The following is a 23,915-nucleotide window of genomic DNA, read 5'->3' as shown; positions in this document are numbered from 1 at the left end:
AATAATGATTTTCTTTTGGCACTTAGAAAATGTCATTTCATAGTCTTCTGGCTTCTGTTGTCTTCTGTCTTTCATTATTGCTGTTAAGAAGTTATTTGTCAAACTAATTATTGTTCCTTTGTCAGCAGTCTTAACAAAAAATATTATATTGCTTTAAAAATTTCCCCTTCTAGGGAAAGCAAAAATAAGATAAAAGCAGAAAGGGAGACAGAGTATAAGAGACTTTTAAATACAGAGAACAAACTGAGGGTTGCTGGAGGGGGTGTTGGGTGGGGGGATGGGCTAAATGGGCAAGGGGCATTAGGGAGGACGCTTGTTGGGATGAGCACTGGATGTCATATGCAAGTGATGAATCACTAAATTCTATTCCTGAAATCATTATTATACTATATGTTAAGTAGCTTGGATGTGAATTAAAAAAAATTTTCCCCCTTCTTTCTAGTGTTCTGTAGTTTCAGTATGATGTGTCCAGGTGTGGGTTTCTTTTTATTTATACTGCTTGGGACTTGTTAGGTTTTTTAATATGAGCATTTGTGCCTTCTATCATTTTTGGACACTCCTTAGCAAATTCTTACTTTGAAGTTTTTATCCTTCCCATTTTCTCTATTACCTCTTTTTGGAAGAAATTTGTCCTGATGTCTCTTAATCTCCCTTTCATGTGTTGTTTGTCTTCCTGTGCTGCATTCTGAACACTTTCTTCCGTTTCAAGTTCATTAATCCTTATGTCACTTGTGTCTAATATACCATTTAACCTGCCCATTGGATTTTTAATTTCATTTATTCTGATTTTCACTTCAAGAAGTTCTATCTTTCTCAGTTCTGCTTGGTCTCTCTCTCTCTCTCTCTCTCTCTCTCTCTCTTAACAGTTGCTTGTTATTTTACTCATTCTTTTTTTTACCTATTTAAATGTATTAAAAGTACTTATTTTATATTCTGCATATGATAATTCCAACAGCTATAGTCATTGCAAGTCTGATTTTGTTGCCTGTGGTTTCTACTGGCTTTGCCGCCATGGTGTCTCCCTCATGTGTATGGTGACTTTTGATTTAAACTCATTTTTGATTGAACTTCAGCTGTGAGAAGTCTATAAGGCCTGAATTGAGGTTATTTGCTTCTGCCACGTACTTGGGCACTTCCTCCTGAGATCACTTTAAAGTAAATGATGAGATTTTGGTTTTTCCTCAACTCACAGAGTGACTAGAGTGACTCAGGATGGCCAATGGCTATTACTTCTCTGGATTTCTACTTTCCCTTTACTCTGAACTCTAAGAATTTCTCTTGTTCTTTATAAGCTCATTAATGTATATAAAATATTTTAAACTTTGCTATATGGAATTTTATATGATTTTCAAAGGGAGGATTTTTCAGAGCATCTAGTCTGTCACATACAAGGAGAATGGTAACCTTTCTGCTCTTGGCTAGAATGTGAAACTACATGGAAAAAGTTCCCACTGTGACCTGATATACAAAGCTTCTTTGTATATTTCTTTTTCTAGGGTAATCGTGGAGCCCCGGGGTCATCTGGAGAAAAAGGAAATAGAGGAAATCGGGTAAAGTGTGAGAATTAGTCTTCTCTCATATTTCTATTGCATAAACTGACCTTGATAGTTTATGTTTAAGTTCTGGGAAAGAATCCTCTAATGGTTTAAGTTCTAGATCAGGAGTTAAAGGGCAATAAATATTATCTTTTTGGAGTCTTTAGTTGAGACCCTCCTGTGCTGCTAGTGAAATGAGTGATAAAAATCCAGTTACTTAGCCTTTGGAGCAGTAATCACTGCGTCCTACCTCATGGGCTTTGCAAAACTCCCTGTCACCAGTGATTCAGTCCCACACCCCAGGCCTCTCAGCCACGACCTTCATTACTCTCAGTCCAGAAGGGTCCTTCCCAATCATATTGTACTACTCATTGTACCCTGAAGATTTCTTGTGCATGCCCACCCCTGTGTCTTAGCTCGTCCCAGGCACCCCATCCTGGAGTGGTTTTTCCCTGCCTCCATCTTCAGGGCTTATTTGAATATCAGTTTTTCTCCAATTTCCAGCTCCTCTCTTTCCTCCTCAGGACATCCTCCTTGACCATGTCAGCCTGTAGTGCTTGCCCTCTCCCTTCTCTACATCCTTCTCATGTACATTATTTGCACTATCTGCTTGACAGGGACTATTCACTGCCTCGTGCTGGTAATTATATTTCTATGCAAGGGAAAGCAGATCCCTATGCCCATTGCAGACATTACTAAGAGATTATGAAATCCAGTCTGAAGGATCCATCTCAGAACTGTTATAGTCAGCTTCTGCCGATTGATTGGATTAGATAAGGGGGGGGGGGAGGTAAATTTTATTTACTTTTGTTCTTTTTTTTATTTTGGGGACCCCTTATGGAATTAGAGTAATACTTTTACCCCAAGGTGTGGATTGATTTCCCAATAAGTAAAGCAGGGAGTCACAAGAAATGGTTCTTTATTGAGGGAGGTTTAATTGATAACGTGCAATTTGTGGATTCGATTTTAGAGAAGGTGGGGGACACCACATTTCTTTCAAGACTGGAGAGCTTTCAGCTTCCATTGAATTTAGTTTAATTCTACAAACACCTGTCAAATTCTTCCTACCTGTAGAGTGTTTTGCTAGATACAAAGAAGGGTTCAAAGATAAATAAGTCATGGTTGTGACCAACAAAGAGCTTATTCACAGTATAGGAGATAAGATTTGTCCAGGAAGAACTATAATCCAAGATAGGATAAGATAAAGGTTGTAAGAATGGTGTAAATAAACAATCAATGGGAGTATAGTGACTTGGAGAAGAACCTAAACTAGAGCGGCATTTCTTCATCTGAACAATAATAAAAATTTGCTGAGTATCTATCTGTTGTAATCCAGGTATGATTTTAGAATGGGGAACAAGACAGGCATGGGTTCTGTACCTCAAAACTGGCCTCTGTGAGGAATGAAAGATATTAATGAAATAATCACAAAGTAGCTGTAAGGTTATGGCTGAGATAAGGATATGAAGGACAGATAAATGACGGGAATCTGATCCAGACTGTGTGTATTCAGGAAGGCTTCATCAAGGGAGTGAGGATGGCATGAAATTTGAAAGATGAGTAACAACCAGATGGTAAAGGAGGAGGGAAGGGGGCAAGAGGTCAGCCTTCCATACTAAGGTCCTGTGGTAATTGATAATGGTGCCCAAGGCAGGAGAGGACCCTGGCATTCCAGGGAGTACAGGAAATCAAGGTATTTTTCATAGACCTCTGTGAGGGAGACACACAACCCTGTTAAGACACATGATTCCAGGCTAAGAAAAAGGAAAGGCTTAGAGTTAGAGGAGCTCATTGTGAGTTCGGACAAATAATGATTCCAAGTCCACAGGAGTGGAGGGTGAGATAAAAGGTATAAAGAGTGGGAAGAGGGGCGCCTGGGTGGCTCAGTCGTTAAGCACCCGACTTTGACCCAGGTCATGATCTCATGGCTCGTGGGTTCGAGCCCCGCATTGGGCTCTGTGCTGACAGCTCAGAGCCTGGAGCCTACTTTGTATTCTGTGTCTCCCTCTCTCTCTGCCCCTCCCTAGCTCATGCACACTATTTCTCTCTCTGTCAAAAATAAATAAACTTAAAAAAAAAAAAAAGAGTGGGAAGAAAGTCTGGAAGGGCAAGTTGGAGTCAATGTAGTGCCATGGTGAGGGATTTGGGATTTTCTGGGTCAGAAAAAGGAAGGACTGGAAATTGGGCACATCATGATAAGAACCAAATGCCAGCCTCTGTATTCAGCATTTTAATTTATTGTTCCATTTAATCTCTATAACAGCTTGATAAAATGGGTATATCTGTTTCACAAATGAGAACATTGCATCTTAGAGAAGTCAAAAAAATTCACCTAGCTAGTAAATTGGACAGTAGTGTTGGAATTTAGAATTAACTAACTCCCTTTTACCATTATATCAGGCCAGGAAAGAGGTGAGGAGGAGTAACATTATGAGGTGGCTGTTTTTAGAGCCTAGAGAACATTCCATTCCCTGTGTGTCTGAGAACCATATCTCAGAGATGGGTCCCACTCCACTGTCCTCAGAGTGTGGCATATACCCTCTAGAACCAGGCACATAACCCCATTTGAGGAAGGTTCCTGGGGGGTGGGGGCTCTCCCTGACGCCGTGGCTCTGTAGGAACTACTACACAGAGAGAGTACCAGTAACCACAGATTTTAAGAGAAGCAACCATTTGTTTATCATGTCATAGTCTTATGGCAAATTGCTTCACTTCACTGGTTCCCCTTCTAGAGTAGGAGCTCCAGAAGCATTTTTCTCTCATTTGCCTCTTTTTCATGAGATCTTGCTGTGCCAGTGCTGCCCATGTTTGTGGTAGAGACCACCTTCTTCTTCTCATGTGTGTTTCTGTGTAAGAGTATCAGGGAGATGTGGAAAGATTAGGAATTTGGTGGTAGGGACAACTGGGTCCAACTTTGCTGAGCCTTAGGTTCCTTGCATGCAGTATGTAATTCCTGAGTTGTAAGGGTTCACATATCTAGGGTGAGGTCATGCATACCTAGGGCCACATATATCAGAGATTTCCAGTAAAAGTATGTTCTTTTCTTCATCTCCTCCTCACCTCTTGGGCAGCAAATGCTTTAAAGTTCAAGTACTAAATTGCTCTTTTAATGTGATTCTCATTTTGCCTCTTAATGTTCTCTTTCCTTTGGGCAATAGATGATCTTTTAATGTGACACATTTTTTCCCCCTGTGATTTCAGGGCTTGACGGGACCACCTGGACCACCTGGGAAGCGTGGAGAGCCTGGGTTAAGGGGAGATCCTGTGAGTGCTTTAATCCAGGGCCTTATAAACAGTTTGCTTAGGCACAAAGTCAGAGAGCAATTAATTATTTATTAATGAGGCATCTGTTCAGCCTGTCTTAGCATTGCAACAAATAAGAGATTTGTGAGGAGATCCATCTTATAGAACATTTGGGTTCTTAAAGAGTTTGCAACTTTAATTGCATTGGGTATTTGGGATTTCTAAGCAAAATCAGACAATTAAAAAGGTACACTTTGATGCCTTTAAAAAATCATACTTCCTGTAATTTCTTTTCCTATCTTTTCTGCCCATTTGAGGTAAGCAACCTTTTCTTTTCTCAGGGAGATCCTGGAGCAGATAGTTTCATCCAAGGCCCTAAGGGAGAAAAAGGAAGGCGTGGACATCAGGTAAGATCATCTCTGTTGACTTGGTGCTATTGGTACATGGGGGGTGGGGTGGAGGTGGGGCTGGGGCGGGTGCGGGGGGCGGTTGGAAATTCTAGTTGGTGAGGAAGGCTAGAGCACTCTGGTTGGATCAGCACTGAAAACTAGGGAGCAAACCACTGGGACGCCGCTGCCCATGGAGACAAGAGCTCCGAATGCTAATCCCCAGTTATAGCCTTATATTCTTGCATCCTTGTCTTGTGGTTTCTTTTTATCTTGAAAAAAATCTCATTTCCCACAACACTAGCAATACAGGTTACTTTATGTCTTTTGTGCTTGGTTTCTTCACCTCGAAAGTGAAAGCATCAGGCTCCGTGGTGCCTAAGATCTTTGCAGTTTAAAAATTCTCCAAGGTCATCATGATGCCTTGATTCAAAAGACGGTCAGGACATTACACTGTTGACTTGCTTTCCACCACTGCCATTGTTGACTGATGTGAATCGAGTACTAGCCAGTTTTAGAGATTAGCTCCTTATCTGGTTTTGAAAACTGGAAGTGTTATGACAGAAGGTAGCACCAAAGGAAAAAGACTTGTTCACTTTGCAAATGCTGCTGATTGGAAGCCATCTTTAGAATTTTTTTGATGTCCTCGTTATTAAAATGCATGACTGAAAGATGACTACCCCAAGTGCCTCAGTCCTCACATCTTGTCATTCCAAATTTCCAGAAACAAGGTCTGCACAGCAAAATGTTTATAACTGTAAAGCAACCTCTATTTCCTTTGAACTCCAGTTTGCCTCCTTTGACAAAGCCTTAGGATGTTGATTCTTTTCCCTGAATTGTGACTCGGTTGCATCCATTTTGTGGATGGCCAGGTCCTGTGTAAAATCCAGTTTGTAACAAGATCATTATTATGTAACTATGGGAGAAAACTGTAACTCCTTGCTGCAAGAATTTCTCATCCTGTTGTGAATTACAGTTATTTTGGACAAACTCCATTGAGAGGGTTCTCTTGGGTGAGTTGAGATTGGAGAGCCCTGTGAATAGCCAATCAGTTATGGAATTGAGCAAAGAGAAGCAACCCTTAACCCATCTGGGTCCCAGTTCCCTCATCTATAAGGTGAGAAGGTTAGAAAAACCATTTCAAAGTTCCCATGAGTTAATGGGCGTCATGGGAAGGAAGGCATATAAATTGAGCTTTGATTCCATGGTTTGCTCATGGTTTTACAGCTGGAAAGAACTCAGGCCTCTATACAAACTGTCCAGTACTGTGTGCATCACAGCACCCCAGCCATGGGGAAAGTCTCATGCTCTCAGTTTTCAGAGGTCTCCATCACTGACTTCAGCTGAGGGTTAACTTAGAAGATTAGATCCCTGAATTGTGTGTGCAAACAAAAATTGGAACCCTCTGAGGTGGTGCCATGTAACAGTGAACTTGTGTTCCACATGGTTTCTACTCCCATTTCGAGCTCAAAGAAGGGTGCTAAATATTCTTTGAATAGACTTGGGTAATAGAAGTCACTCTCACAAATTATACAAGCCTATAGCTGGGAATGCTGAAATTCCAGGTTAGTAAGTGTCATTAGAAGATAGACCTCTAGGGGGCAATCTTTCCTCGGTACAAGTTTCCTTGGCTGTGCGAAAGCAGAGAGTTCCTCTGAAACCAATCAGAAGCGGAAATGGAGTCAGCGAAGAAAATTACCATTAATTTATATGGAAACATATTTGAGTGTTCCAAGACCCCCCAAAATAACCTCTTCTAGGCTTCTCTGATACCTTAGGACACATTTTGCTAAGGGATGAACAAATAAATTGAGATGCAGGGATGCTCCCAGAGTTCAAAGCTATGGCAGCTGGATGCTGAGATGCTGAGTGTGGTCCCCAGGGAAGGAGCTTGGCGGGGCCTCTCGCTGCTTGGGGTGCGGGCTGCTTCTGTAAAGGCTCAGTGCAAAACACATGCTGATGCCTAAGATCTGAGCGCTGATCGAGGACTGTGTGGTATATTTAGTTGTCTTGCCTCAGTAGTATCCCTCAGTCACAGCTGTTGTCCAGTCCTTTGTTTCCGTGACATGGGCATTCCTGACCAGTTATTTTGCCAAACATCCCTCAGTTAGGATTTGTCTGATTGTTTCCTCATGATAAGATTCAGTTTAAATATTTTTTTTCAGGAGATTAAGTAAGGCTGTAGCCTTCTCAGTCACCAGGAGAGAAACTATGTCTGGCTGTCTCATTACTGGTACATTAATTTGGTCACTTGATTAAGATGCTGTTCATGAGACTTAGGCATTGTAAACACACTTTTTCCCTCTTTGTAATGATCAAGTAATCTGGCAGTGATACTGAGATTGTAAATTTCTTGTTTCCCGACAGTCTTTTACCCAATGATTCCAACATCTGCCCAAATGATTCCTTTGCTACGCTGGCTGCAAAAAACTGTCTACTATTGAAGTGAGAAAATGATAAATGTTTTAAGAAAGAATCTTTTTTATATCTAGACCAGTTGTGAGAGTGCCTTGTCTAAAGCCTCCTTTCTCATGTAGCCTACTATATTTAAAAAATTTTTTACAATAAAAGTAACACTATAGATATTTGGGAATACAGGATGTAAAATGTAAAGAAAAAAATGAATAGTTCCAGTAACCAAGAAAAAAAGTAAGTTTACAGAACGTTCCTAACTTGGTGATGCAATTACTTTTCCTGAGAAAGTCAAATAAGGATCCCATTGGCTTATTAAAAAATGTTCTAGTACAATATAAAGAAATGAGGAACTGTCATTTTATCTTTCTCTGTATTTGGGATAAATTATTCTTTCAGCAAATTTAATATACTTGAAAAGAATGTTATAACACATTTTTTCTCCTTTATAAACTTTTGATAAACGTAATTTGTAATTGTTGCATACTATTTCAATAAGCGTTCCTACCATAATTTAATCAATGCTTCCTTCCATGTTGTGGAATATTTATATTGTTTTCGAATCTAATCTATCATAAGTAACCGTTGGAAGGACAGCTTTGTGCAAATGCTTTTATTTCTGTATTTCACATTCTTACCCTGTTTCTGTGTTCTTACTGAGTTAGCATGGGACTTTACTGAGTATCTAAAATGTCCCTCCTTGGCTTCCAAGGTAGTTTCTGTTTTTCCTGAAAGATGGACTCATTTTTTTCTCTGGACACCATTTATTTTCCCACTTCTGGGCTTAAAGAAGTGAGAGCAGCACAAAGCTTCCTCATCGTGACTGTGTGTAAAACCTCTCCCTCCATCATCATCTGTGCATACTGATCGCTCCACATGTGCAGAGACACGTTCATCTACCTTCTGTTTCTGTCTGCCACTCTGTACCTATAGGATGGGTAGAAAGGGAAATCCCAGTATTTTTCAAATATTAAGCATAGCTCATTGGGGGAACGTGTATGACTACTGTCGCAGCACGATGAACCCTGAAGAGTTGTCCCATGAACAATCTTTGGGGGAGGCTGTCTACAGTGCAGATATTTTAGAACACCAGAATTAATCCGTTTGCTTCTAGAGAAGCGCTGACCCACAGAACTTTTTGAGATCAAATATTTTATATCTGTGCTGATATGGTAGCCACTGGCCACGTGTAGTTACTGGACACTTGAAATGTGCCGAGTATAACTGAGAAGCTAAAATTTTAATTTAATTTTAATGAATTTAAAATTAATAGCCACATGTAGCTAGTGGCTTCTGTATTAGAGAGCCCATGTCTGAAGAGTAAATCCAGAAGGATGTAGACATCGAAACTTATATTCCCTTTACTTCTTCCTTTTCAGGGAAGGTCTAGTTTTGACGGACCTCAGGGGGAACCTGGAAATGTTGGCCCTCAGGTAACTATAACCACTCTTGGGTTGAATTTCACCTGCTTGTGTGGAAGAGGGAGGTAGGCTGGGGTGAAAATTGGGTCGTTTCTTTCTCTAAGGTCTTTGCTTCCCTTCTGTTCTTAGGGGTCAAGAGGAAGACGCGGTGTGCCAGGGCTGGAGGTCAGTGCTTTCCGCAAAGACTTGCTTTACGTTCCGCATGTATGGCTACTTTAAAGAGTTCTCTCTGAGGTCAAGGGGAGTGCTGGCTGGGCTGTCTGAGATTGCAGGAAGATCACTGAGAGGCTTTCATGGGACCTTTTCCATGAAGAAGACAAAGTTTGTATGGTTCCCTGCTTCCCCTCCAACCTGGAGTATTTCATTTAGATTGAAAAGAAGCTAATACCTTAGTGAAAAATGGTTTTACCTCTGAAATAATGATTTTTCCATGTAAAGAAGTGGGGCTTCCTATGAGTGCTTAAGGGGATTGCATGGTCCCTAAATGAAGGAAAAAGATCGAGCTTTTACCATTTATCCAAATGGGAAGGATGAGATTAGAGGGTGGGATAAGGGGATATCTCTGTGGGGGAATTGTATTTTACTAAGCAATTATCTAGCACCAGTCACTGCATTAGACCTTATTTTTATCACCTTCTGTAAACCTTTATACAACCCTCAGAGTTATGAGCATCATTGGTTCCCTTTTATGAATAAGAGAGAAAATATGGTTTAGCAGAACTTGTCAGAGGCCACATACTAATAATAATTGGTAGAGCTGGATTCAAATCCAAAGATCAGGATCCTTTTGGAATTTTTTTACAAAATAAGTTTATTATGTAGACTTCTCTCTAATACAGTGTGGTCATGCTCTGCTGGTATTATTTTTTCTAGCATCGTCCTGATTTAGTGATGGAGGAAAATCACAGATTGATTTATGTCAACTCTGAGCCCAAGTGTGTGTGTGTGTGTGTGTGTGTGTGTGTGTGTGTGTGTGTGTGTGTGTTGGGCAATGACCTCCGAGGTACAAAGAAGATGTGACTCCTGTGTCTTTATAACAACAGTGTTGGAAAAGCACGGATGTTAAGAAATTTCAAGTCTCAAAAATCCAAACAAGTTTTGTTGACACCAAGTGAAATGTTTTTTTCTCATAAAATGCTAGGATTTGAAATAAGTTCTTAAATAGATATTTCCTGTTAATTTGGTTTTAATACTTATGAAATAAATAATGTCTGGAACTATCATTTTATCTTACTGTTTTTATCCCCAAAAGGCAGAAAGAAATAGACTGTTTTGGAGAAATTAAGTGGCTCTAGGCAGTGGAAGGAATTTCCTACTTTTGAATCATTTAATTCTTTTGTGACACTACATATCGTTTATCTAAATATCCATTAACAGTGGGTTCTCTGTTCAGCTGGGTCATGGTTATTTTTCTTTCCCTATGTCACTTCATCTCCTGTGGGTTTTTTTTAAAGTTTATTTTGAGAGACAGAGAGAGGGGTGGGGGAGAGAGAGAGAGTCCCAAGTAGGTTTCACGCTGTCAGCACAGAGCCCAACACGGTGCTTGATCTCATGACTGTGAGATCATGACCTGAGTGGAAATCAAGAGTTACACCTTAACCAACCAGGTCACCTACGTGCTCCCCCGCCCCCATCTCCTGTGTTATTTTAAATTTAATTTAAATCAGAGTGAAGCCTGTGCATACATTTGAAGTCAGATTGCATTATCTCCCTGTCCATTCTTCCCAGCTCTTCAGGAGCAACTCACTGCGGGCTAAGTCCTTCTGGTATTATTGTCGTTTCTCTAAACAGCATGGTTACTTTGGTATTTCTTGGTTTTCAGTTTGGGATGTTGTTCTATTGATTTCTTGCTAGGGGGGGATAAAGATTTTTCTTAACCTATCCATCTCCTTCTTACACTTCCCACAACTCATCTTGCGAGATACTTACTTTCTCCACTTTTGGTCAAGACTGTTCATTGTTCATATGATTGCTAGGTAAATATTATTTGCAGCTATATAACTCTTATTTTCTCTGAGGTACTCTTTCTCCTCATTTGCTTGTAAATTAACTTTGCCAGTTAATTATAAAGCTCTTTGACAAAACCAGTAACCTCCTAGTATATTCAAACATGTGAGGTTTATTTCTCTTGGATTTCTCCTTTCTGGCCTTCTGACCTCCTGCTCTGATTCAGACCGATTGCTGCTTGGGCCTCTGCTCTGTTTTCTTATTGGGAAAGATTGTGGAACAGTAACCGCTCATTTTGGGAGCAGAGAAAAATGTGAGCAAACTACTGTCTTTAATAGGAGACCTCTCCATTTAACACATTGTAATCTTGATGAATCCCTGTAGTTGTCTGCTCTTTTTCCTATTCAAGCTTTGATTTTTTAAATAAGAGATAAAATCATATTGAAGCGGACTTATCTAACATGTCAATAGTTTGCTAGTTAACCTAGTGTTGGAACATTGGTCACATAGATTCATTTGTGTTTTTGAGGCTGTGACTTGCTAACGATGAGCAAGTAGTGTTGGAAGATTATAGTTTCCAAGGGTGCTGAATTCCAGATTACAGCATCCCTTGGATCTGGGGAAAATATGGCTCATTACTGTCTATAAAATTAGATATGCTGACATCTACAAGATGTAGAATACGTTGAAAATTTAAATAAGATTTTGTTTATGGAAAATATTGTATTATGGCAGACAAGTCAATGCATAGATTATTTTGGCAATAAGGGGAAACTTTAATTAAGAATATCATTTTTAGGGGCGCCTGAGTGGCTCAGTCAGTTAAGTGTCTGACTTTGACTTAGGTCATGATCTCACGGTTTTGTGAGTTCCAGCCCTGCATCAGGTTCTGTGCTGACAGCTCAGAGACTGGAGCCTGCTTCGTATTCTGTGTCTCCTCCTCTCTCTGCCCCTCCCATGCTCATGCTCTGTCTCTGTCTCTCAATAAAAAATAAATGTTAAAAAAAATTAAAAAAAGAATATCATTTTTAAAGTGTAAGCTCACTAGCTTCCTGCAATTATTTTCATGTTTGTTTCCTGTAAGAGATAGATAGTAAGAGTTATTATAATGAATATATTATGTTATAGTCTGCTTTTCTGTTTCCAAATCATCCTATTATCATTTAAATATATTATAGCATACTCTGTAGAAGAACAACTATTTGCTAAACTATTCTTATGTTAAGCATTTAGATAATTTCTGTTTTGTTAGATATTGTGGTTAGTGATGAAAAGAAAAACTGTATTACAGGTTTTTTTGTTTTGTTCTTGCTTTTGCTTTGCTGAAATGATTCCCTTAATATAAATGTACAAGCGTGGACGTATAACAAGAGTTTGAACTTGGCTATATAGAACCAAGTTGTTTTCAGGATGTTGCACTCTGAATGTCACTAATGTGATGTGCAAAGATTTTCACAACCTATTTCAAAATTTCTAGCTACAGTCCTTTTAAAACTTAGCTATGTTCATAAATCTAGAAGTCAACTTTTAAAGAGCAGAATAAGATGACGATAATGATTAAGACAAGTGGTTCCCAGGATGCCTGGGTGCCTCAATCAGTTAAGCATCAGACCCTTGGTTTTGGCTCACGGTTCGTGAGTTCAAACCCCATGTTGGGCTCTGTGCTGACCGCGCAGAGCCTGCTTGGAACTCTCTGTCTCCCTCTGTCTCTGCTTCTCCCCTGTTCATGTGCATTCACATGCTCTATCAAAAATAAATACACATTTAAGAAAAAAACTTAAAAAAAAAAAGGAGTGCTTCCTATTTACCTGAACAGTTTAAAAACTTAAGAAGCACGAGGAATTGACCTACACAGTGATTAATTCTCAGTTTAAGGTTTTTTCTCTTTGCAAATCTATGAATAATTAGTAGCCTTTCCGACACATGAGCAACATGAAAAAGAAGGCAGAATAATTCACAAAATGGGTATTATCTTCAATCTTAGAAAATGTATCTTCTCTGTAGGAGTGAAACTTTTAATACAAGGGAGAAATGAAGTCAGTTATTAGACGAATCATGTTAAGGGCTCACCCTTTGCCCAGAGAGCCAGCTTAATCCTGTAAGAATCTATAGGGTTTATTTTTGGTTTTGTTTCAAGAACCCATAGGGTTTAGAAAAAAAAAATTTAATGTTTTATTTATTTTTGAGACAGAGACAGAGCATGAGCAGGGGAGGGGCAGAGAGAGAGGGAGACACAGAATCGGAAGCAGGTTCCAGGCTCTGAGCTGTCGGCACAGAGCCCGACGCAGGGCTTAAACCCACAAACTGTGAGATCATGACCTGAGCCAAAGTCAGACGCTTAACCAACTGAGCCACCCAGGCGCCACACAAGAACCCGTAGGGTTTTAAAGTCAGGTTTCTGCCCTTTCTCTTTGTGCTTCATGTGCCTTCCCCCAGAATGTCACGCTTGTTGCTGTGTTCAACATTCTGAGTTCCTTCACGTGGGATAAGAGTCCTTAACACCAGTGAATACTTAGCCCATATCCCTTAAAAGGAATGGATGGGCTTTTAGGAACCCGTTATTATGTCAAATGGGAGCTTGAGTTGTTTAAACAAGGTGTTTTTGCTTCTATCACTAAGCTAAGACATTGGAAAGAGTCATGCAAAGACTGAAAAAAAATCTGGCTTTGCAACATAAGTGGAGCCCCCTCCCCCCATATCTTCTCACATTCCATATCCTAAGAGAACTGAGCACAGACAATCAAATCTTTCTTATCTTTCTCTTGTGGCTGTCAAATGACATATTGCAGGGAAGCCTGCCTTCAATAGGAACCCTAAGGGTGCCTGGTGAACTCACTAAGTTTTGTTCATTTTAACAGGGTATGCGTGGAGAATCCGGTGAACGGGGTTACCCGGGAGAGCTTGGATACTCAGGCCCGCAGGTTGTATCAGTGAAGTTGATTTTAGTGCTAAAGGATATTTGTTTGAAATTATAACTTAAATACTTGGATGGGGATTTAACATATATCAGAATGGCCTTGGATACCTCTTTTCCAGGGCCTTTCCCAAGCAAATTGTGTATCTCTCTCCTGGGCAGGTTGAACCCTAATAGCAATATTTATGAATTCTTAAGATGTCTTAAATATGGCCCTAAGCACTTGTATTAACCCATTTAATCCTTTAATGGGGGGGGGGGTTATTCTCCCTATTTTACAGAGAGAAGTGGAGGGGGGGGGATAGAGAAGTAAGGTAAAGTGGCCAAGCTCCCACAGTTAGTAAATGATAAAGATGGGATTCAAACTCAAGCAGTCTAGTTATCAAATCTGTGCTCTTAATTACTGCCTTTGAAACCGTATTGAACTTACTCAAACAGTACTTAATTCATTAAAATTTTATTCAGTTTGGCATAAAAAATCAGCAAAGTGTTTATTGAGTATCTGTAATACATAAGTCACTTTGCTAATAGGCGTGGGACCTTCAAGAAGGACGTTAAGGCCAGGAAGAGTCTTGCCCTCAAGCAGGGTGTTGTAAAGGATTCAGTGATAACTGGAAATTTAAATTTCCCCGTCCAGTTCTTTTGGAATCTTCTAAGCATAACCCAAATCTGTCATTCTGTAAACCCTTCTGGAACATGTTCTACATCTTTCTTTTAAAAGCCAATTGTTCCCAAGTATCAAGTGGAAGAACTTGAAAACAACACATTTTACTAACACATTGAGTCATTCTCCATAACTTTAAAAATTCTATAGGTGTCAGGTGATAACTTTGAAAGGTTTCTGTTGTTTTTCGACTTGACAAAAGTACTAAAGGAAGAAATGGGTAATCAAAGTGTAATTAGGGATTGTATTTATTTTATGATAGAAGAGTGTCTGAACATAGGGGAAAACAACCTAGAGATATATTTTTGCCTTCATTTTGATTGCTGGCTTAATTCAAATTTGGACCCCCCGCCACTGTTGTGTCCTGGCTTTCTCTTTTATATTCACTCTATCCTACTGCTGAACGCAAGGGGAACATGTTGTTTTGTGAACCATGAGCAAGATAATCAATAAAACCTCTCCTTAATTTCACCTCCCACTGGGATGTGGGTATGATGCTGTATTTAAATAGAAGACTACAATGCCTCACCCAGGAGTATAGAGGCCATGATCAATGCTTTTAATAGGAAAGCATTTTTTCAGAAAAGCTAGAGAAAAATTAGTGTTGAAATCAGTACAATAAAATAGATTGGGGAGAAAATGAGTAACTCCCCAGCAATGTGTCCAGTGCGATTAGGCTTCTTAAAGGTACTATTGGTTCTTGAAAAAATCAAAATGTGCCCTTGTGTGTGTACAGAGAAGGTTGAATTTTCAAAGGAGATCAATATCCCAGCAGCCCCTTTCATTCCCCTTTTAGGATTTAAAACTAGTTGGGTGTATTAAAATATAAAAGCAATGTTCTGAGATTTTAGGGCTCATCAGATTCAACTGCAGAGGTGGTCACAAATATGGATGCTGAAGGCTCATATCCAGTGCTTCAGATGGAGTGAGTCTGGGTTGCTTTGGTGCTGATGCTGCTGAATAAAGTGTGATACATGTGATAGTGATGGGTCAGGGCACCATGATTTGTGCTCCCGTTGATGACCAAGGCGACTTTGTGGTTACATGGGAAATAGACCATAAACACTGATTGAATTCTAATGTCATCTTTGAACCAGGGACCAAGAGGAAGGCAAGGACAACCAGGAAATTCTGGACCAAAAGGCTTACTGGGTGCTAAGGTACGTTTGAAAAACGAAAAACTACAGCAGAGTTGCATATTAACAGTGGCCAATTCATACACCTGAGTGTTCCTGGATAAATAACAAAGCTACACTGTTCTGGAATTGGTAGGTATCAGGGGTTTCTAGAAATAGCTAACTTGATCACTGGCTATACCGCCTTCTATTCTGGTAAATTGTGGGAATATGGTGATCAATGAGATTGGGTTAGAGCCCCAAGGGTGTTTAACACAAACTGATCGTGCCTTACCTATAGTGCAAGGAAAAATAGAGCTGTACAGAGGTATAAACGGCCAATATGATCCTCACAAGCATAAAAAGAAGCGTTACTATCCTAATTTTATAGATAAGGAAACCGAGGCTCAAAGGGATTAAAAATGATTTGTCATGAGGACGGTACGTGGTGGAATTGGCTTCCAACTTGTTCTTTCTAGTGCCCCTTCTACTCCTGACCCAGTCTCCCAGTGGTTCATAGAAGCGTCAGACCACATTGAGACAGATGATTACAAGTGGCTTCCTGATGATGGGAGCATTTGACATAGCTTAAATTCTGAGCAGCATGGTTTAAGTTAGGGATAAGCGTCTCAATCTGGAGAATCAAAATAGCAGCTCCAGGATAGCCTATGCCCTAGTTCTGTTCTTATTAACTCTCGATCAGAAAAAGTCTAGCCTTGTACCGATTGTATTATTTTCATTCTCTTTTGATAATATTTTCTGTTTGGAGCAGGTGAAAGTCTAGGTGTTTGTCTTCCTGATCTCTTAATCAAACGGCGTTTTTCCCTCTAGTAGCCAGATCATCGCTCCAGTGCTCAGAGCTTAGTAGATGTGGCCTCTTACATAGAACGCCTCCCTCCTTCTCCCCCACCCCACCACCAGCCCAGACATTAAATGTGTATATGAAGCATTTTGTATGTTGAAGGATACAATTAATTGTATAAAACACTAAAGGTGATTTATGAGTATATTACCAGTTCCAGACCATTTCGATAATAACAAGAGAGTCAGGGAGTTACCTTGTGGCCCTTGAGGTGATTTTAGTTGTGGTCTTGTTGTAGGGGATTCCTGGGCCTCCAGGGACAGTTGGTTCAAAAGGGAAAGCGGGACCAACAGGAATGAAGGTAAATGCCAGAGAACACATCTTTTTTTTGTTTTTTTTTTTCTTGTAACTTGGGTATTCTCATGTGAATCTCTCCGTATGTGATCATTTCCAGTGTGAGTTTTTGATATCATTGGTGATGGTATTGACTATACCTTATAGTTGGACAGTGGATACAGAGAAGGAAAGACATATAGACTGACATATAGAAAGATAGATAGATGGCCACCTATATCAGTAGGCAAAGACATATCAATAAATAGATAAATATATGGGTTCTCTACAAACATAGTCTTACATTCACACCTAGAAAAAGCCAGAAAAATATAAAATTCTGTCATGGATGCCATATACCTCATTTCACTAATTTTCAGTGCCCAAATCTCCACTATATTTGTTAGTAATCTCTGTGTAACAAAGTCCAGAGGAAGATACTCACCTTAGACTGTATGGTGTTGGCAACGGGACCTGAATAAGGGTGACTGTAAACTCTCTAAGGAAAATGACATAAAACTGCATGAACTCATAGGAAAAAATTAACTTCATGTTTACCTTTTGTTACAAAAGGGAGATCTTGGTGACACAGGAGCCACAGGCCCACGGGGTCGACAAGGACTCAGAGGGCAACCTGTAAGTCTGGCTTCTCTGTTTTGGACTCTCGGCTGAATTTCTTGTTTGTTATTTGTTCTTGTTTCACACAAAGTTCGAATATTCCTGATGAATTTTGGGGTACAAATATGATATGATCGCCAGAGCTGTTGTGACCCTAAAGAGTCAAAGGTTCTCAAACTCCTCCCATAAATAAAGAACCTAAAGATGTCTTGGGATTTATTTTGCCTCCTCACATGTTGTGGAAGAGGGATATGCCAGTGAGCCTCGTCTGTTTGACAAAGATGTTTTCTAAGCATTTGAGATTTTTTGGAATACAGATGTGTTCAATGAAACAATTTTTCCAGGGAAACAAATAAGACAGGCATTCAGACTTGCAAACTTTTAAGTGCATGGCCTCAATTACCCAGAACATAGAAATAACCTTTGGAGACCAAGGATCATCAAAGGTTTACTTGAACAGATAATGCTCCCAGAGACAGGGCTCTGCATTTAGACCTTAGCCATCCCTCTGAACATGAGAGCCAGTTAGTTATTTTATGACTATTTTCAATTCATCATTTTATTGGAATGAGCTTTATGACAGGGAGAAATGTTGTCTCTCCTGCAGCTCCTATGTTTGAGATTTCTTTCATCAACAGTGGGAACACCCTGCCATTGTTTTGCACTCAACATTGAAATTGCATTTGTTAGCAAGGGGAGAAGAAAAAAGCAGGCCAAAAAGCTTAAAATTAAATGTGCAAGGGGGAGAAAATAGAACAAGATTACTGTCAAAAGGAATATGGGATAAGTAGTGTTCTGCATCTACTCTCAGTTCGGGTGAAGAAGTTAATGCTGTTCCACTTTATTAACATTTCCTGGTTTAAAATAACGCAAAGGTTGTTTCTACCGGTCTCTCCTTGGGACAGACGAAGCTGGGGAGCAATGCCTTTCTGGAAGGTGTCATTTCAGGAATGTCAGAAGCGGTTATCTCCAAGATAGGCGGTTTGGATCTCTGAAATTTGTAGGTGCCCGAGGCCGTGTGTGTCCTTCAGCAGAGAGAAAACAGAGGAACAGCAAATGAACCTCATTTGCATCTTTTTTGTCCCCAAACAATTCATCTTTGGCAATCTTCTTTATCTTATTCTTTTTCATTTTTCTAATGTTTCAAGCTTTTCCCCCTTAGGCCATAGGAATGATCTTTGTGGCTTAAAACTTAAAATTGTTCTCAGTTGACTGCTTGGTTTGGGTGCAGTTTTTGTCCATTCAGCAAGGTGCACCTAAAAGGTTCTGAATTTACCCCTTGTCATAGGAAGCTCACTGTGTATATGTACAGATGCTAAGATCCCAGTAGTGTCATTAACATATTCATAATTGTTGTCATCACCATCACCTCTGCTTCCACTATCACTGCCTCCACCACGAACACCGTCATCATGACCAAGATCACCACCACTGCCATCATCACCTCCACCGCCCCCCCCCCCCCCCCCCCCCCCCCCCCCCGGAATAACTTGCTTCCAACCAGTGTTGGAAGTAGAATGAAAATTCAGGTCTGTCTGGGTATATGTCTTAAGCACTTATTCACTAAACTCTATTGCCTCCATCCCAGTCTTTTCCTCCGTAAGTTTGCATTTATCTCTAGAGATTTGCCAAATTCTAGAGCTTCTTCTTTTGTTACTTTACCCTGCAAAGAAAGGAAATTTAGCTCAAGAGGGATTTTGTACAGTGATGTGGCTCCCTACATCTGTGGCATCATTTTGGTGAGGTACAGAATCTTGCTAAAGAAGAAGTTAAAATTGAAAAAAAAAATACTTTTCAAGTTTTAAATACTTATCCTCTCCTTATCCTATAAAGGTAGCTGAGGGTTTATCCTATGATACAGTATAAGCCTCCACCAAGCCCCTCTGCCTTCTCCATTTCCTTGCACTGCTGATTAATCCAAGGGTTCAGATAATATTGTCAACCAGTATTGATCTAGATGACTCTACCATTCATCTTGTGTCATTTTCTTAGGGTCTTACTGGTCCAGATGGATATGGACATCCGGGAAGAAAAGGAAAAAAGGTGAGGGTTATCTTACAGGGTATTCTGAACTAACTACTACGGTGATTTGTTTTTAATTTTACTAGAATAAGTCTTTATTATCCAAGTGGTATGCCAGAAATGGTTTCTAAATGCTGCTTATGACATGTTATAGCTGCCAGAGTTCCCTCCTTAAAAAATAAAAGCTGATTTTGTTACTGCCTTATTTAAAACTTGAACTCCTTTCCTCACCTTCCACCTATGCCAGATATTTCCACCCCAGCCAGGAACTTCCCTAATTTCCTGTCTTTGCAAACACTCTTGACTCTATTTAGGCATGTCCTTACACACCTCCCTCCTTTGGACTTTTTTCACACATTTTCTCTGATCAACTCACGTATCAACTTTTCCTTGTGGAACCCTTCTTGGACTCCCCCATGGAAAGATTTGGTTGTCCTATACTCTGTGTTCCTCACGCACATTGGTCATGTTTCTATAGTAGCCCCTTTCTATTGAGGTTATATTGAGGTTTATCCCTACATATCTGGCTACCTCCCAGTTTGTGAATTTGACAGTCGATTGCACCTTATTCAATTTCGTATTGCTTGAATGAGCCTGGCACAGAGTAGGTACTCAGTAAGTATATTTGAATATTTCTACTCTCATAAGGATATGGTATTTTAACATGTAGTTAATGGGTTACTGACAGGTTTTTAAGAATGGAAATCACATGAAGACTGTTGAACAAATCAAATGTCAATAGCCACAGTTATTCTGAGTGCTTCAGTCTGCGAGTTACCATTTATTGTTTCACAACATAAGAAATCACTAGGATGTTTAGTGATGCCCAGCTACTTAACCCTGCAATTGTCTTGTTTCCCTGGATGACACTGTTGCCATTTTATTGATCAGGATATTGCCCTTAGTATAATTAATGTGTATACATGCCCAAAACATAGTAGGCTCTTAGTAAATACCTGCGCAATGACGAACCATGGGTGCCTTGGTGATCATCTAGTTCAGCCTTTTTGATTTATAGATACGAAAATTGAGACGTAGAGAAATGGAGTGATTTGCCGATGGTCACACAGCTGCTTAGAGACAGAGCTGAGTGTAGAAGCTAGCCCATTGGAGCTCCACCCTGGCAAATTAAGTCTTTCTTCTCTAGGGGAGAGTTTGCATAGCAGGGGAATTCTGGGTAGAATTCAAATGTCCAGTTTTTCAAAGTTTATTTTATTCATTTTGACAGACAGAGAGAGTGCACATGAGCAGGGAGCGCGCAGAGAGAGAGAGAGAGAGAGAGAGAGAGAGAGAGGGAGAATCCCAAGCCGGCTCCACACTGTCAGCGCAGGGCTGGATATGGGGCTCGATGTCACGAGCCGTGAGATTATGACCCGAGCCGAGATTAAGAGTCAGGTGATTAACTGGCTGACCCACCCAGGCCCCCCTCAAATGTTCACGTTTTAAGCCACATACCAGCCCTGGTACTACATTCAAAGCAGCCTATGCTTATTGTGGTATGGCTAACATCATGGATTCAGTCCACATTGCATGGGTTTTTCCTGGCAAGGCTTCATGACCTCACTTTAAATAGCCCTATTGCTGCTTGGCCAGCTGGCTACCATTCCCTTCTCTGTTCATTTTCCTCTCTGAATCAATTGATTCATCCCTGCTCCCTTCTCCTCAGACTTCCAAGACCTGCTTTCTCTCCCACGTTTTCAGCAGGTGATTGTGCTTCTTGTTTCATTAATTAAATAGGAGCAGTGAGCAGAGAACCTCTACATACATCTGCCACTGCGTAGGCCAGCCTCTGTACCCTGCCTTCCCTCCTCCTGCTGTGGATAAGAGTCCATGCCCTTGTCTAAGACTGATCTCTTCTCTCATGGGCTGCACTCTGTTCCCCTTTTGCTTCCTTCCTGGGTCCTTTCCCTTCTGCAATTCCCTTCTGTAATGTTTTTCCCTCTCCACAGATCATTCCTGTCAGTATACAAAGAAGTGGGAATATCACCCCTCCCACAAGCAAACAGACAATAAAAAAACCACTCATTTAACTACACAGTACCATTGTCCCTTTCCTCTCTGGAAAAATTCTTTGAAAGAGTAGGTCTAGATCTGTGGTTCTCACCCAGGGGTGATTTTACCCTCTAGGAGATGTTCTGGTTGTCACGCCAGGGGAGGGGATGCAAATGGCACCTGGTGAGTAGAGACCAGAGATAATATTTTTCATCCTACAAAACACAGGACAGCCCCTCACAACAAAGAAGAATGGTCAGGTCGAAAATGTTAGTAGTGCCGAGGTTGAGAAACTCCACTTTCTTTCCTCTGGTTCTCTCTAACTGGTGACAATTGAGCCTTCACCCCTCGGCTCTGCCCGCGCAACGACTAAACACCTTTAGTCAAGGTGAAACCCACGGTGCTGAATCCATTGGTCACTTCTCTGCCCACGTCATACTCCACGTCTCAGCAGAATTTGACAAAGGGGATCAGGAGCTTATTCTTGAAACCTTTCCTCTCTCATCGTCCAGACCAGCCCACTCACTTGTTTTTTGCTGACTGCTCTTTCTCAGTTTCTTTGGAATGTTCTTGACCTCTAAATATTAGAAAACTCAGGGATCTATCTTTCTACTTCTCTTACTTCCCTCTTTACTCACTTCTCAGGTGACCTTATCCAGTTACATAGCATCAAGTATCATCTATCCTGTGATCTCCAGTGTATTTCTCCAGCTTGGACCATACTCTTAAACGTCTAAATATGTTTCCACCTTAAAATTGGCATGTCCCCAAACAGCCTCCTCCTCCTCCTTCCTTCTTCTTCTTTTGTTTGTTAACCTTTGATTCTGGAAAAATTCAAACACGTGTACAAGTGGAGAGACTAATATAATGACACCTATCCCCATGTACCCATCACCTAGCTCAAAGAATAAAAAACCTCGACCAATTTAATGTTGTTTTTTATGTATTCCACGACACATATATCTTTATCCCGATTATCTTGAAGCAAATCCCAGATATCATATATTCCATGAGTAAATATTTCAAGTTGCATCTCTAAAAAATTCTTTAAAAACATAACCACAGGGGCATCTGGGTGGCTCAGTCTGTCAAGCGTCTGACCCTTGATCTCAGCTCAGGTCTTGACCTCAGGGCCATGAGTTCAAGCTCCGTGTTGTGCCCCACATTAGGTGTGCAGCCTACTCAAAAAACTAGTAAAATAAAATAACAACAATACATTGTCAACCAAAGAATTAACACTAATCCTTTAATTTCTTCAAACATCCGGTCAGCCAAAACAATTGCCCTGACAACCTGCCTCTCCTCCAGCCTTCCCCATCTCAGGGAGTGGAGCCTCCCTCCTGCCCATTGCTCAAGGCAGACATTTCCCCATTTTTAACAAATATCTGTCTCTCACCCCCTATATTTAATCCATCAACAAATAATGGTGAGTCCACCCTCCAAATACGTGCAGCCTCTCATCACCTCTCACCACCACCGCTGCCACCCTCTGGGCCAAGACAGCATGATTTCCACCTGGATTACTGCAGTGGCCACCTAAATGTTCTCCCCGCTTCTACTCTTGCCTCATCTAGTTAGTCCTCCATGTAGCAGCCAGAGCCCTATTTTTTTAAATTTTATTTTGTATTTTAAATATTTTATTTTCAAGTAAACTCTACACCCAACATGAGACTTGAACTTGCAACCCCAAGATCAAGAGTCACATGCTATACTGACTGAGCCAGTCAGGTACCCCCAGAGCCATCTTTTAAATGCATAGTTAGATCACTCAAAGTCCAGCTATGCCTTCTGATGTCATTCAGAATTAACCCCACTGTAAACATGGCCTACAGGATTCTATATAATCTGGCCCCTCTGTGAACTCTCTGACATTATCTTCGCCTCCTCCCCTCCCCCTATTCTGCTTCCGTGTTCCTCAAACACAGCACAGGTTCATATTCTTGCCTCAGGATTCTTCATACACTCTTCCCTCTGCTTGGAATGCTCTTTTCCCAGATACCTGTTTGGCTGGCTTTCTTGATTTCTGCTGGTCTTGGCCCAAATGCCACCTTTACCAAAAAGCTTTGTCCGACCACCTCATATAAAATAATGACCCTCTTCCTAACCCCATCCATATCATTCTTTATTCTTTAATCTCCTTTCTGGAATAGCATTTCTCTCTCCCTGACATACTTTTCTTCCTTACTAGCAGTTAAGTTCCATGATAGCAGGGTCTTTGTTCTGTTCAGTGCTGAATTCCCAGTGCTTAGAACAGTGGTTGGCACATAGGTGCTAAATAAATATTTGTTGAATGAACAGTTGCTTTGTAGTGTGCCTTTGATCTGACAATGGGCACCTGCTTCCCACCAGTCTGTTTGGTCCCCTTTCCTTTGGTTTCCATTGGGTCAGACCTCTGGATATTTAGACCAACAGATAAAATTGTTTAAGAAGGAAGTTCCATTACATAATATATCAAGGAAGTGGAAGAATTTGTAAAAGTCATTTGCAAGTTGTTTCACTTTGAATTATAAA

At 40.5% G+C, this 23,915-nt stretch overlaps 1 protein-coding gene across 1 annotated transcript in view; it reads left to right on the top strand.

Moving 5' to 3' along the window:
* The window catches only part of LOC122229346 (collagen alpha-4(VI) chain-like), a 147,276-nt gene that overhangs the window by 84,052 nt on the left and 39,309 nt on the right, over positions 1-23,915 (top strand). Inside the window, exons 21-30 of the mRNA XM_042954381.1 lie at positions 1,497-1,550; positions 4,737-4,799; positions 5,120-5,185; positions 8,956-9,009; positions 9,127-9,162; positions 13,803-13,865; positions 15,620-15,682; positions 16,738-16,800; positions 17,346-17,408; positions 19,383-19,433. Coding sequence (XP_042810315.1) covers positions 1,497-1,550; positions 4,737-4,799; positions 5,120-5,185; positions 8,956-9,009; positions 9,127-9,162; positions 13,803-13,865; positions 15,620-15,682; positions 16,738-16,800; positions 17,346-17,408; positions 19,383-19,433 — 576 coding nt within the window. The remainder of the gene's footprint in view (positions 1-1,496; positions 1,551-4,736; positions 4,800-5,119; positions 5,186-8,955; positions 9,010-9,126; positions 9,163-13,802; positions 13,866-15,619; positions 15,683-16,737; positions 16,801-17,345; positions 17,409-19,382; positions 19,434-23,915) is intronic.

This window comes from Panthera leo, chromosome C2, assembly GCF_018350215.1.
Source record: "Panthera leo isolate Ple1 chromosome C2, P.leo_Ple1_pat1.1, whole genome shotgun sequence".
NCBI classification, from domain to species: domain Eukaryota; kingdom Metazoa; phylum Chordata; class Mammalia; order Carnivora; family Felidae; genus Panthera; species Panthera leo.
The sequence above is the reverse complement of the archived record's forward strand: the minus strand, read 5'-3'. Positions and strand labels throughout refer to the sequence as shown.